At 38.4% G+C, this 16,256-nt stretch overlaps 1 protein-coding gene across 1 annotated transcript; it reads right to left on the reverse strand.

Annotated features, from left to right (window-relative positions):
• Positions 1-3,966: 3,966 nt before the first annotated feature.
• Positions 3,967-15,775, reverse strand: cdc45 (CDC45 cell division cycle 45 homolog (S. cerevisiae)). The gene is made up of 18 exons (XM_047380499.1): positions 15,571-15,775; positions 15,400-15,459; positions 13,757-13,849; positions 13,496-13,633; positions 12,540-12,683; positions 12,407-12,465; positions 11,861-11,909; positions 11,273-11,334; positions 11,139-11,189; positions 10,931-11,050; positions 10,706-10,837; positions 10,479-10,577; positions 8,895-9,059; positions 8,454-8,592; positions 8,281-8,364; positions 8,074-8,192; positions 6,399-6,475; positions 3,967-4,287 (listed from the first exon to the last, which is right to left on the reverse strand). Exons 1-18 carry the CDS (start codon positions 15,619-15,621, stop codon positions 4,223-4,225), a joined length of 1,707 nt encoding a protein of 568 aa, XP_047236455.1. The 5' UTR covers positions 15,622-15,775; the 3' UTR covers positions 3,967-4,222.
• Between the last annotated feature and the right edge of the window lie 481 nt (positions 15,776-16,256).

The following is a 16,256-nucleotide window of genomic DNA, read 5'->3' on the forward strand; positions in this document are numbered from 1 at the left end:
GGAACTGTGACAGCTGCCACCCATTATTCCAGTGACACAAAAATTATTGATTTCTATGTTAACAATTAGGACAACATTTGGACTATTCACTTATTTGCTTTTCTGTCAGTTTTAAAGAGGTTTTAACTCTTTAAAATGCTCACAAATTATAATTTGATGGTTGCAAATGTATGCCAAGACCATCTGTAGATGAAGGTTGTGAGATTAAATAGAAGGTGCCATTAATCTTAACATATCAAAAACTGATTAATAACGTTTTAGGTATACAGCACAAAGTTTTAATTACCGTAATTGACAAAAAAATGAAGATCAGCTTGTATTAAAAGGCAGAAATGTATGTTATAGAAAGATAACAGAGTCCCATCTTGAACCTGGTTGGAAATCTGTGGAGGGAGCCAAAGCTTAGGGTGATGGGAAGGAGGCCTTCCACCCTCAAAGACTTGGTGCTCATCACCAGAGAGAAATTGTCAAAACACCGGTGGAAACATGAAAACGCTGATTAGCATTTAAAAGAAGGGTTTGATTGCTTTAATGCCAATAAAGATCTTTCTACTAAGAAGGGCATAAATAAACTTTTAAAATGCTGTTTTTCAGTAAAGTAAGTTTTTTTTCCCTGAATTGATAAAAGCAAGTGGCCATAAAAAAGATAATACAAAAGCATACTTTGGATAAGGTAAAAATATTTAAAAGGCCTTAGTTTTACAGAAAAGAATGAAATCGAGCCTGAGCAGCTTGGTCTCTGTCGAGGTCATTGTTTATTTATGTATCTTCAGATATAGTATAAATCAAAGGTATTTGGCCCGTTACAAATTGTTTCTGCATCCTGGACATGTCAGCATCCATCACAAGGCAATACAGAGACAAAAAAACATGATCACACTGTCTCCTAAGAAAGATTTAGAGAAACAAATCAACCTAATATGCATGTTCATGGACTTCGGAAGGAAATCAAAATACCTGGAGAGGACCCACACATGCATAGGAAGAACATGCAAACATCATGCAGTAATAGCTCAGATCCAAGACCTTCTTGCTGCAAGGCAACATTGCTATCAACTGTCCATGTTTCAGATCATCAGACTAACTTAATGTCAGTCAAAGATAATCTGAGTAAATACAAAATATATTTTTTAAATAAAGACTTGATTTATTATGTGAAAAATGCCACCCAAACCAACCTAGGCCTGAATTTGCACTGATTAACCCTTGTTTTTGTTCAATTTCAGGAGCCACACCCAGATCTGATTACTACCAGGCCTGTGAAATCAAGAAAACACTTAAACAGAACCTGTCTGACAACATGAAGTAGGTTAAAATTTCAAAAAGCAACAGATTAGACCCTGATCTACTGCTATCCTGATGATCCTAAGTGGAGGATGGATGGATGGTTTAAATAATTTATCCATGGACATTCGCACAAGTGTTTCACAAGTGAAAGACACAGAATGCAAACCTAATATATAGAGTAAAAAACATACTGTACTCTAATAGAATAAAATTAAAGGGATTTGGCTGAAATTTCCTAAAACAATAAATTTTTAAATATAAAGTTTTCAAACATTTTGAAAACTCCGTCAACGCCATGTTGACTAGATCTGATCAGTATGCAACTTTTTCACTTAGAAACAAACGGCAAATGTAGGTGTCAACTAGTTCCTTCAATAATCATTTAGATGAAATAAATAAAATTTTTCTTTATAAGCTTCCACCTCAGAAAAGACCAAAACTAAATCAGGTTATGAGAAATTGAAACGAAAAGCTGAAGCTCTAGGAGGCCATTTACCAGCAATTAACACTAACTATGTTTACAAAAATAAACATTCTCATCAGCATCATCTATCTGTAAACAACACCATTATGGACGGAAACAGCCCTGAGGTTTAAGTGATGATGACGTGCTTATGACGAGCTTATGCTCCCTGTTGCAGGAGAGTTCAGACCCTGACGTGTTTCAGTCTTGTTGCGGTAACTGAGGCTGGACCTCTTCCTGAGGCAACGCCCAAGGAGCCCTCACCCAGAAGCTCACGATCCCATCCTGATCCAGGAACGATAAGAATCTTAATGACCCCAGAGAGAGCAGCTCCAGCGTCACATTTGCAGTGAGGCAGGAGAAACTCACCCACCAGCAATACCTGCCCTACATTCTGTCCAATGTGGGTCAAGTTCACCACATTAATCTTTGACCCATATGAGAATGCTGCGCTCCTGTGTAGTAGACGTTAACTTCATTAAAACTCCACACGTGTGTGTGTAATACACCAAGAAACAGCACAAACACTAAAAAAGAATAGCTTATTTTGTCCCTCTGGAAACACAATTAAGGCAAAAGCAAAACAAAACCTTCCAGCAAACCGATGTAAAGTCCCACAATTAGTTTTAGTCCCAATATATCTGGAATAAAACTAACACAGCATTCCAAGTAAGAACACCTCACAGACAAACATGGCGGTGGTAGTGTGATGATCTGGGGCTGCTTTGCTTCTTCAGAATCTGGAGGACTTGCTGTAATTGACAGAACCATGAATTTTTCTCTCTATAAAGTAAATCCTGGAGCAGAGCGCCCAGTCATCAGTTTGTGGACTTAAACGTGCTTGGGTTATGCAGCAGGCCAATGATCCTACCTTTGATTAGATAAAAAAAAAGAAAAAAAGGTTTCTGAGAGGCCTAGTCAAAATCTTGACTTAAATCCAATTGAGATGCTGGTGCCTGACCTTAAACTTCAGAGCCGGGGTGAATTAAAACTGCATAAAGAGGGGTCAGCCAAATGCCTTCACGATGATGTGAAAGACTCATTACCAGTTATTGCAAATGCTTCATGGAGGTTGTTGAGAGCACAACCAGTTATTACAGGGATCTGTGGTTCTTAATAACATTGCTCAAAATGGATAAATAACTAATCAATTTCCATAAGGAAAGGTGATAAAAATGCTAGTTTTATATGTGTTTTACTGCTATATTTGCATGGCAACAGAATGAGACCAATACAGCAACAAATATTTTTTAGTGCGTTCATGTAATAAGGTTATTTTTCACTGAAGAATATAAATTAATTTTCTATTTGTAGTTCTATTTTCTAAACATAAAAATAGAACTAAAATGCTGCTTCAATCACAAAAATAAAATCACTGAATACTTATAAAAATGGATGTTATCTATTTTTTTGAAGGATTATGTAGCTTTTGCAACATAAACAAATTATACTTAGTTGGACTGGGGGACACTTTGAGTGGTAGAGGTTGCTCATCTATGTTATTAGGTCTAAGGAGCAAGCAGTTTTTTACCGAAGGTCCGGTCAGTTTAAATAGTATTGTAAATAATTGTTCCATTTTCACTTGTTTTGTAGTTCAGTTTCTGGACAGACTTACTGAAACCGGCCTTCAGTCACTAAAAACAGAGATTCCCTAAATTTATACAGCAAACACATGGAAGCAGATGAAAATGGTTTACTGGGGAGCAAACATGGGTTTTCTTTATTTGCACAACACCCAGAATGAAACTTACTCCATCAGAAAACACCACATTTGAGGGTCATTCCCTGACCTCCAGGCTCCAGAATATATTAGTAGTGCCTGATTTCTGTAGCTGCAGTCATTTACTACGCTGTTTCAGATGAATGTTACACTTTTATCTTTGGAGTAATTTAACCGATGCAGATAACCTAAAACCTTCCTAGGCTTAAAGAAAGTGATACATGTCAAATGCCTGCTGTGAGCTTTATGGTGATGTCTTAGCTTTCTTTTACTTATCTCAACGTTACACACTGATGAATGTGAAGTACGTATTCATCATATATTGGGGACATTATCATATATGTAATCAGGAAATTAAGTAAAACACAATAAAATCTCTCTTATTGCTAAACTAGCCAAGTCCTCGTAAATTAAAATAGCTGTAAAATGTGATTTTTCTAATTTTTTCAATATAGTATGGACAGAACAGATGACATCTGGACAATCAAAGCAAATAAAGAGTTTAAAATCATTTATTAAACATGTTTATAATGAACAACACATATGTATAGATTGGAGTAAGAGACGGGACCATTTACAACCAACTAAAAAAGTCCAAAAGACTGATAAGAGATCTGTACAATAAACACATAAAACCAATAAAAACATTTCAAACATAAAAACAACCAGACCAGAATATTTATCTGATGTAAACACTTGAAGAATTTGGGCCTGGCTTCAAAACTCATGTTTCTCCGACTGCCGCTGTGTTTTCATGACAGCAGAGTGATGAGTGCATCCAGAAACTTGCTCCGATCCTCCGTCTTTAGCTCGATTACTGCAAACAGAAACACACAAATAAATAAACGTTGAAAAGAAATCAACCCTGGTGAAATAAAGAGGGAGAACACATCCATCTCGATCCAGCTGCATGGTTTCATGCGGGGAGATTTCCCAGGTGTGACTGGAAAAATAAATGCTTAAATCTTTTTGCATCTGGAAATCTAAACAAGGGCATTTTCGAAGGAATGTTTGAGGTGGGAACGAATGGAAATCATCCCAAATGATTCCAGAAACAAAACAGGTCAGGGCTGCTAAAATACAGCCATTAACAAGCATCCTGGAAATCTCGGATGAATGTCACATTTGTGGCATGGAGCCTTCTGAGAGTTGAGATTATGATCAACATGAAACAATCCTGCCACCTGGTGTCTATAAAGAGACAGGCATTTGTGCAAAGAAAGGATCTGAGAACAGGGACAGGGAATCCCCTCATTTTTAGTCTGAAGCCTAAATTCCTAATGAGTAGTGCGTCCCAATTGTTTCTGTGGACTAGGGGAAGGGCTAAGGGCCACAGCCTCCTCAGGAGTACACTTGGAAATGAAGGAGTGGGAGTGCACCTATAAATGTTAATTTTTTCCTTCAACGTATTCTGTAATTGTACAAAATGAAGAAATGTTGGAATATTGCATGCTTGGTCAGACTTCTAGATATCACTAATAAATAAGGGCAAAACAAAATATTTTGACAATAATAGGTTTGATTTAATTTTCAATTCTTTTCAGGAACCAAAAGATGGGGAAAAGATGGGGTTGTATTTCTGTTTTTAAGATATCTTGTCACAAAAATAAATTAATTTCTAGTTTGATTAACTTTCTTCCTTAAAAAGCACAAAAGTAAGCTTGTGTCTGCTGGAATATTGATAACCGTCTCCATGACACCAGGGCATATTAGATCACATACATAGCTGTGATAAAGTATTTGCACCACCATAGATTTCTTTTCTGTTTTTGGTGTCAAACTTAAATGTTTCAGATCAAACATTTCATATTTTAGAAAGGACAAAGAGGTATCCAAACAACCTGGCCCTATGTGGGGGAAAAGTAACTGCTCCCCAAACCTGTTAGCTGGAGTTGCTGTCATTAAGAATTTGTGATAAAGGGCAGGATGGTCTGTTTAAGGTGTTCGGAGCATTGTCCTGTTCCGGGTCACAAACTGATGGCACTTTCTGTCAGGATTTTCTACTAGCAACAGAATTCATGGTTCCATCAACCGCAGCAAATCATCCAGATCCTGACGCTGCAAGATAGACCATCACGCTACCACCACCATGTTTGACTGCAGGTATGATGGTCTTTTTCTGAAATGCTATTAACTTTCTAAAACATTTTACTGTTGTTCACAGAATATTTTTTCAAGGTTTGGAGATCCTCAGGGTGTTTTTTTTTCTTTAAGAAATGTGAGATGAGCCTTTATGTTTTTTTGGACATGGAGACCATCTTCTCTCATTGAATCATGAACACTGACTGTAACTTAAGCAAGTAAGGCCTGCAGTGGCTTAGATGTTGTTCTGGTTGAGTTGTTGATGTTCTCTGGGAGTAATTTGGAAGGCTGGCCACTCCTGGGAAGGTTCACCACCGTTCCATGGTTTCTCCATGTGAGGATTTCTTTTCTTTTTTTTTTATTACTATTATTTTTTTTTATGTGTGGATTTCTTGAATTATTTAGATCAGGGCATGGTGTATTCTTTGTGAGATCTTTAAGCCTACTTCATGTTGTCAGACAGGTTCTGTTTAAGTGATTTCTGGTATGAGTCCTGGGTGTAGCTACAAAGGCATTTATTTTTTATATTTAAACAAGACCAGGTTGGTGAGCAAGCTTTTTTACTTCAATGAAATCATCACTTCAGAAATCTTTGTTGTATTTACTCAGATCTCTTTGTCTTATATAAAATGTTTGATAATCTGACACAGTTAATTGTGACAAAAAGGCAAGTAGTAAATACTTCCTCACAGCACTGCAGGTGAGGCTGGCATACAGCAAGAACTGAAGATGTATGATGTTCTTGCTAAAGGAGTGTCACATTTCGCAGTGAAATAAGTCAACCCCTACAGGAATGAAGGGACAGGGTATTGGGTAGGGTTATGTTTATCAGCAAGTGTCACTTACTTGAAGTATCAAAGTGATCATGAAGAGTTCTGGAGCTGGTGCTTTCTGCAGCTTTTTCAAAGGCCCGACCAAAGAAACTAGAAAGAAAAAGCAAACAGAGCTGATGGCTGAGAATAAAAAAGACAGGAAAAAATGAGCTGGAAAAACGGCCTACTGTATAAAGGAAAATAAACTACTGTTAACTGCGACGTTAAGACGGGTTTGGTGAGAAATGATGGAAGTGTCTTGGCTTTTTGTTCAGACTTTTTTTTTTAAACATCTACCAGGCAGCTGTAGCTTGAACAAATTAAAAGTTATGAAATGATTGCTCATCTACACCAGGAGCCTTTTATTGGTTGTAATTAGTACCTGTAGTTATGCTGTTATAAGCCTGTACTGCAGGAGGATAAGCTGATCCCTTTCCCTGACTGCCATTGTCCCTCTTTATTATTGGTTTTACTCTAATAACTACATAACCTACTATTGCTTCCAATAATTGTGAGCAATAATAATAAATATTGAGTGTATTGTAGGATTAAACTGGACTTGTTTATCTTGTAAAGAGTGTCAAGATTTAATTACTAATTGCATTTACTCTAAACTAGATTTTTTTATAATGTTTATTCTAATCATTTTTAATTCTTTTTTCCTTTACTCTGATTTTACTGTTATATTTATGTTGAATTTTTATGTTTATTTATTTAGCTGTATGTTAAGTTTTGTTTTTTTCTGGGCAGCATTTTGAATTATTGAACTAGTTGAACTGTATTAATTGAACTTCAGCTAAAGAAAACAGTGTCATCTACTGTAAAGCTAACCAGAAAATACAGAATTCAAAATACTGTAAATTATCCATTTAAAATATTAGTTAAGTGATTTTCTACAGTCCATCTTTACTGCAGGGTGAAAGAAGAGGATGGTGCAGCCAGGTATTAGGTTTCCAATTCTTTTGAGCTGTTCAAAGTCCAATATTAAAACTATAACTTTTACTGCAGTGCCACTATGCACCATGTTTATAGACCCCTTAAACAAAAAAAAAAAGTCCACAGATGAGCAAAAATGCTGCTTCACTACAGTTACACCAACAAGATTTCCTTCACTGTTAACTAAATGATCAGTTAACACCTAGATTTCCACACCAAGAAAAAAAGTAAAATAATAATTGGCCAACTGGTGAATCTGTTGCAAATGTCAGTCAGTCAGTCATTTTCTACCGCTTATTCCATAGTGGGTCACGGGAGAGCTGGTGCCTATCTCCAGCAGTCTATGGGCGAGACGCAGGATACACCCTGGACAGGTCGCCAGTCCGTCGCAGGGCAAATGTTTCACTTTTAAAATCAAAAGTCAAGAATCAATCATTTTAACCCAAAACTTGACGGTTGTGTTGGATTATTTTGACTTTAATCAGTATTCCTATTATTATTATTATTATTATTAGCAGTATTACATATCAACTCTTTCTTAATAGTAACAAAAATAAATATTTCTAAACAAATTATGTTATTGATATCAACTTAATACATTCTGTGAAATTTAAAATTGCAGCAAAGTCTGTGTTTTGACTGCCATAGAAATACAACTTTACACAGAAGGCGTATAGCTTCACGCTTCTTAAGTCAGTGGCAGTTTGTGCATTAAAAGCTGCAGTAAAGGCCATTTTTTGTAAAAGAGGCTTATATCTAAAGTGGAAACATACTTCTTCTTGTCCGATGTCTCAGAGTCTGGAGGGATTCCCACAACAATAACGGTCCCCTTCTCCACGTCTTTAGGAGCAGCCATGATGAGAGGAAGCAGTTTGCAGCGTTTGTTCCTCGTCTAAACAAGCAGGACCCAACGCACGAGAGAGTGGAAACCTTTTAATAGCTGGTCATAACATTCAGAACCCAATGCGACGGGTACTTACGGAGTGGACAAACGCCTTCAGCAGGTATTTGCACAGCAGAGTTAGGGCCAGCGGTTTGGAAAAGAGCTTCACATCAGGTGTTCCCTAGATGGAGAACAGAAGGAACAGAGATTAACCTGAGAATCTACAGCTGAGAAGAAACATCTTCATCGGACTTCCAGAAACACCCGTACCTCCATCAGGTAACAGTAGAGGAAAGGTCCCTGCGACAGGATGAGGTTAGTACAGATGCAGCTAGCTACAGTCTGCTGGATGGCAATCAGCTTCTTCTTAGCCAGGTTGATACCTGCCTTCAGACAATCAAGGTTATTCCTGCATAAAAGAATTAGAAGCAAATTAACCGTTGGTGCTTCTGTATACGTGTAACATCACTAGTGAAGCTGATCAGGCTTTTCCTGCACCGGTAACGGTTCATAGCTTTATTTGACCTGCTGATCACCAATCAGGCCGGATCAAAGGAAAAATTTGACAACGTTGAGTCATCGATTTATCAGGACAACGATAAATATTAATATACATGCTTAAAAAACAATCTGCAACCTCAGCAGTTGTTCGATTTTTAAGGAAAGGTGACTTTGGGATTTATTGTTAATGACTGAGATTCGTGTACATACCGTGAAAGGGAATCGAGTGCTTTGATGAAGTTGTCAGTGGTGTCATTCTGTTCTTTCTCTGTGCTCTCCAGCAAGGCAGCAGCAGCATGCACCATGTCGCTGGCCAGGAAACGGTTCTTAAAGCCAAAGTGGACACCGAATGTCTGAATGCGAATGTCCTTCATTCTGTGAGATGAAGAGAAGATGACACGAACATTAGAACAGGTAAAGGATCAGCTTTACTTCATTTGCACTTTTTAATTTAGCTGTTTTCTTCTTCTGATTGCGTCTTCAGGGATCCACCACAACAGATTATGGACCTCTATCTCACCCCATTCCCATTAGCATCCTCTTCTTACTATTCCTCTTTTACAAGATCTATGAATCCTCTCAGTCGGTTTCCTCGTCTCATAATCCTTAGCAGCTCTATATTCATCCCTCCTGTGCACACAACTATACCTTCTCAGCGTTGCCTCTTTAATATAGATACTCTGCAGGAAGCCACTGATACCAAGACAAGGAAGCTCATCACAACGCACAGAGAGTTTCACCAAATGTTCAGCACCCTGACACTAAGCTAAGACAAAGGAAGGAGGCCGAGGTCAAGTGTACATCCAGAATGAAACTGCAAAGATCCTGGAATACCTCCAGAAGATGACCCCCAATCTGCTAAATGTCTCAGGCAGAACAAACCCAATCCTTTCCACTGTTACTAGATGCATGCTCAGTATGAGGGATTGCTGCAAAGTCAATGGCTCGATGCAATCTGCTGGGTTTCCTTAAGATAGAAGAATAATAAACTGAATCTGACTGCACTGTTTGATAGTTAGGATTAATTGGAATGTATGTACCTGCCTTGAAATCTGTATGATTTAATTGAATTGACTTTATGAAGTGCCTTGAGATGACATGTGTTGTGAATTGGTGCTATATAAATAAAACTGAATTGAATGCGCATGAGAAGGACCAGGAGGAACCATCATGAATATAAAGCCGTTAAAATATCCCAATCACACAGTTGGCCAGCTACATATTCAACTCATCTACCAGGCAGCTCATCTACAGAGTATCAATCAATGAAAAAGACACGTACATCATTATAGTTATCATTAATGTTATCATAAACTATTATTGTTACTATCATTATCATTAATGTCAATGGTAATACATTTATTATTGTCAACATTGTTATTAATATACTATTGCTAACATTATCATTAACATTATTAACTACTACGACCATTATTATTAGAATGAGCAGTTATTAACATGTTATCACTATCATATTATAATTTTGTCAACATTGGTATTAATATATTATAATCTTTTTTGATGTATTTCGTTATATTCAGAAAATGATAAAAAGGACCTTCCATACTTTACAATATTTTAAAGGCAATGTAGAACGGCTTTCGTTTTCAGTTTTTATTTCACTCTTCCACATTAAATCCCTTTTTGTTTTTTTAAAAAAGGACCTGTTTAATCTTGTAAATCATTGGCCGTTAAGAAAAATAAGGGGCCTTTTTTTTTCTCCTGTGGTTGTTTTGTGAGTACTGATCTGTTGGGGGCCACAAGTAAACAGAGGTTTTTAACCCATCTACATACCCGTATTTATTAGAGGATTCTTCAATGACGTCTCTGAGGTTTTCTTTGATTGTAATGTCCATAGAATTAAACTTCTGTTTCACTTGTCTCAGGGGTAGCCTGTAACAAGAATTAAAAACAAAAATAGAGCAAAACACAATGAGACACGCATAGATACTATGCTTAGCATAGTAAAAACCAAAACTCCTCACAGTTTTTACACAAAGAGCTGATTTCTAAGCTCCTACCCCATATCGGCCAAGAACTCCTGGAGCTTCTTTTGGCCTTTTAAGGTCCAAAGGTTGAAGCAGCATGCTGTGTAGTAGGAATTGCATATGCTCTCATACAGAGACCAGTGCTGGTATAACGTCAGTCGAAGACTGGAACAGAGCGTTAAGAGAAAACCTATATGGCAAGAAAAGCTGAGATCTGAGGATCCATTAGGAGAAGCCGATTGTATAAATTAAGGATACTCGTATTCAAAAGAGATCCTCATGCAGTCGATGGACAGAGAGTTCTCCTCGTCCTCGTTTCGGTGGTTATGTCGGGAAACGTGTCGCTGCATCGTTGCAATATCTGACACATATTTCATGCTAAGACAAGAACAGAAAATGTCTTTGTGAGACGCTTGGTGATAACATATTGTCTCAAAAGCTTCTAAAACGCTGAGGTTATTCTTACTGCGTGATCTTATCGTGAACCCACTGGTCTGTCAGACCAATGATGGCCCACCTGCAACACAAATAACACAGTTAACATGCAGCAGGCTGCAGGGCGCAGTATGAATTTATACAATGTTCAGAGACACAGCTCACCACAGCATGTCCTTCGTGTCTTTGGTCAAAACCCAGGCAAGCTCGAAAAATATCATTGCAGCCTGCAAACAGAAACATCTCCTAAACAAGAGTTGCCACACACCTTTCAAGGCCAAATACCAGACTTCTCCTGACTGTTCATTTCAGACCTGTTATTAAATAGGATGAAGACAGATGTTCACTGTCAGTTTATTGGAAAGATTTCAATCTGGGTCGGTCCTTGGATACAAGACTTTCTAAAGCCAAGGACGGACAAATGGATGGATGAACGGACATTTGGGTGGATGATAAGATAAATGGGCAACGGATGGAGAGACTGATCGAGGGATAGGACAGACAAATAGATGGGAGGATGGATGATGGAAGACTAGATGTATGGATAGACGGACAAACGGATAGATGGATTGCGATAGACTAAATGATGGAACATTAAAGTCATGGATCAGGAAGTAAAGTCCAGAAATACTACAGTTTTTCCAAAGCTCTATTTTTATTTTTCCACATTTATCCAGACCTTACTGGACTTCCATACTTTTCCGGACCTATAAACTTCAAACGGTCTCAGGTTCTCAAATTCAGCATACTCACAGAGGTCCCGTGGTATTCATACTGCTCATAGTCGAACAAGATCTCCCTCCTGTGAAACATTAGAATAACCTGAGTTATTCAGTCTACTGAATAAGAGACCTAAAGTGTTGTTCATGTGTAACGTGTTTTGCACCATCTCTTGGTTTCTCTTACTTGCAAGGAATGAAACTTTAAAATCGGTCACTATGACTGTTTCTCCAGCCTTTCAGAGGGTCTTTTAAATGTTTTTCTCTCGCATTCGGTCTCTCCACTACCTATACCTGGCCATGACGGCTTATTGTACAATTTGTTTAACAAAACATGACACAAGTCGAGGATTGACAAACAAGTGTAAGAGCACTGAAAAAAGAAAAAAAAAACATCAGCAGGAGATGAAGATTAGGTGAAGGTCATGTCTTTATGAAACGGTACAAGGAAAAAAATTAAAAGACCCTCAGGACTTTTATTCAAGATGTTTCAAGTCTGGCTGCCTGGGCAGAAAACACAGAGAACGAGGGACTTTTACACAGTTCTGTACTTAACAGTAAATCAATAGAAACCCATCACCTTCGTGCCTCCCACTCCCGTTTGGCTCTCTGCCTTTCAATTCTTCTCTCAATAGCCCCCTGCAATGACATAACAACAGTCAGCCACTCAGTCCTCAGCTTCAGCTCTGCTGACTTCAACACATTCAGCTCACTTCATCAAATCTCCTCCGTTTGCCCGACGGCTCCGAGCCTTCGTCGCTCTCGTTCCCAGAGTCGCCTCCATCCTCGTCGTCCCGGAAGATGTCGTCGTACGCCGGCACGCCAAGGTCGTCGTCCTGTTTGATGAGCAGCTTGATCTGTGGAGAAGACGGAGGATGAAATAACTTTCACAAGTGATGAAGGCCTGTGCGCCCTCCAGAGATGCAACATTTGTCCCAACTGAAATGCACCAAACACCAAAAATAAACTATACATTTTTCCTGATGCTGCAAAAATTTGTTTTTGTGAAAATTAGGAGGCAGGACACGAGGATGAATAGGTAGATGAATGGGTAGAAAAGTTGCAGACATAAAGGAGGGTACTGGGAAGGAAAGTGGAACAGAGGAAAGAAAGACGGGAAAGGAGAGGGGGGGTAGGATACAAGGAATGAAGGACAAAGGCCAAGAAAGAAGGATGGACACAACAAAAGAAGGAAGGAGGACATAATGACACAAGCAGGAAAGGAACAAAGGCCACAAGACAAGAAAGGAAGGGAGGAAAGAAAGAAAGATACAAGGAGAGAAGAAACAAAGTAATGACACCACAAAGTATACAAGGAATATAGAAAGTTGGGAAGGATGGAAACCAGGGAAAAAACATATTTTCTTGGAGCTACATACATAAACTGGATCCTCCACTAAATACTCCACACAGCGGCACATAGGTTCTGACAAAGCTCAGTGGACATTCGTGGACAAGACAACTATTAATCATATGCTCCACCAAGCCGGCCTTTAAGGGAAGAAGATGGTGTGGCACCTAAAACTCTTCCCCGAGGACACACTGACTCCACCTATTACCTGATTGGAAGAGTAATAAGCTCTGACCCACGGCAGCCCACATTTTGTTGACAAAGTATATTTAAAAACAAAAAAGTAATAATTGATTTGAACTGAGCAGGTGACTTCACCTGAGTGTCGTTGTAAACGTTAACCACGTCCACGGGCCGGTGGGTGTCGCAGATGAAGAAGATGGAGTCGTCGTCCGGCTGCAGCATCTCAAGGAGGTCGACGTTGGCCCCACAGTTTATAAGAACAAAGTAACGAAACTACAACACAATACAAAGGAGAAGATTCAGTCCAGTGTGAGGTGGACAAAGGTCAACGTGTCTTCTTTATGCCACCATCTGCCTTATACATTCATACAAACGCTCAGGTGTGATGTAATTAACCTGCTCTTTGTGTTCCAGGAAGGCAGTGCTGAGGTCCTGCCAGCCTGTAACCGGCACCAGTGTGTACTGGATCTGGTCACAGTGAAACAGCGCCTAGAAGACACACAACAAGAACCTCCACTATTTAAACCTCAAATCAACAGGTTTACGATAACTAATCTTCAGAATATTATTAGTCAAACCAACTAATAAATAAGTAGTTATGGTAATACAAAAGGTTAAAACACCAAACATAACTGAATCTAATAATTATCTTTAAGGAAATTGTGGAGATGTTTTGATTTCTGGTGTAAAATTCCAGTTTTGCTCTTGGGGAGTGGATTTCAGCTGGAGGAACATGGAGGACGAATCTGTACCTTAGATGTTCTCATCCTCTGCAGGTTGCAGGAGAAACAGTGGCTCTCGAGAGGCCAACTATTCCCATTTGATCTGAGCCCAACACAATTAACTTCAGATTCAGATCGGGTTACTTGCAGTCCAATTCAACCCAAATTATATTAAAATACTGTCAAATTCAGATGATGTTATAATCTCATTGGGTAAAATGTTGTCTATAGAGAAAGGTTTTTGTCAAGTTCCAACGTTTGGTGTCTACAAAAAACCAAAAGACATCTGTTTGGATTTCTGCACATCTTAGAAATGTATAAATAGGTTTTAAGCTCGAAGCTTCAACCATAGAGGATTGATATTTCATACAATACATAGAAATGTTTACAACACCCCTAATTTCTTTATCATTTGCTTCAAGAAGAGTTGTGTCAATCAACAGTTCATTAGGCTTTCTGAGGCTCTTGTCAATATTTTCTTTGAGCTTTTTAAAGACTTGATCTGAGCTCAGCTAAAAGTAAAACAAACAGTGATCACTCCACTTCGCCGACTTGTTCCCTTAAGCCTTTTGCACACTTTTTCTATTTTTGAAAATTGTGTTGGACCCTGTGCACCCAGAGACCACAACATGCAGTTATTTTTAACGGCATTATGTTTCTTATTTAATCGGCGTGTGTTAATGGACTGCTGACCAGTATCCGGTTGGATTATAAAGACCAGGTTTTCAGTAGCAAAGGTTCTAAAAGTGCTAATGTTTTCCATAACTAGTGTTTAAATATCTTTTAATGACAAAACCTACATGGACATAACATGTTTATTACTGCCTGACATTAAATCAGACTAAACTGTCAATATGTTTCACATCAGTTTACTACAATCCGTTTGATTAGCTAAATGTCAGCATAATGAGAGAAGATTTAAGATTTTCATTCTTAGATGGTGAGAAAAAGAGTTGTGTCTTTTTCTAGTGCATGTAAATATCTGGTTTTAACTGTCTTTGTCCGGCTATTGTAATGGACTTCAAGAAGTTAACTGGCAACATTTGAGAAATCGAGAAAAAGTATAGCCCGATCACTCATATTTGTGCAAATGCACATTTACATATTAACACGGCTTATTTAAATATAATAGATTTATTAACAAACACATTTATCAACTCTAAAGACATTTGTACGTCCTCCCAATCGGACTTACGGCATGCATTTCTTAATATCAAGTTAAAAGTTGGAGCAGGACCCCTTTGTTATGACTTCCCAGCAGCTTTCTGAGCCTCGACAGACAAGCTAATCCACGCTGACACGAACACTTCATCTTACCTGCAGTATCTTACAGGCGCAGAGGGCATCGATGTCCGCTGCAACCAGGAGGGCGACTCTCTGAATTCAAACAACATGCGTGTAAAACAGATAAAACTGATCAGTTCCGTCCGAAAAGCTTACCACCTGACGCTAGCTGAGTTAGCCAACAAACAGCACCAATGAACGTACCTGGTTAGCAACAACGTCATAAAAATTCTTCCTTAAGTCAGTGATAAACATGTTCCAATTGCGAATAAATAGGAGACAAGCCTGATAAAAGCCCCTAAAATGGTTGAATTGAGAAGTTATATTCGTTTGTTGTCAGTGAAGCTCCGGCTGCCACGGACTGCGGTGCTGTTGTGTTAGAAATCTGGCGCCAACTGCGTGCGTCATTTCCAGCCAATCAACGGGCACGTTGAAGTCCTGAAACCACGCCTATCACGTAGACTACCGGACTGCTAGGGATGACTCCACAACACGCAGCAGCTTTGAAAACAAATCATCAAACAAATGCTAATGTAAAAACGAATAAAGGAAAAACAAAAAAATCTCTATAACGGTTAATTCCAGGAGAATTAGAAAATATTAAAGAATGCAATAGATTGAAGGAAAATAAAATGTGAGAGTAGTATAATTTTTTGTCACCCAGAAGAAAAAAGGAAAAAACAATAGTTCGGTATTAAAAACATACAGAAGAGAAGTGTTTTGTGATGTGGAGAAATGATGGTAAATGGTAAACAATTTCAAAACGTTCTTCACCTTTAACATGACATGTGCTGACAAATAAAATAAAACAGATATTTGTTAGGGTAAACAATATGAAAAGTACAAAAGGTGCACTTTAATGTTCTGTTGAATACAATGTCCTGCTGATA

Source organism: Girardinichthys multiradiatus, chromosome 12 (assembly GCF_021462225.1).
Source record: "Girardinichthys multiradiatus isolate DD_20200921_A chromosome 12, DD_fGirMul_XY1, whole genome shotgun sequence".
NCBI classification, from domain to species: domain Eukaryota; kingdom Metazoa; phylum Chordata; class Actinopteri; order Cyprinodontiformes; family Goodeidae; genus Girardinichthys; species Girardinichthys multiradiatus.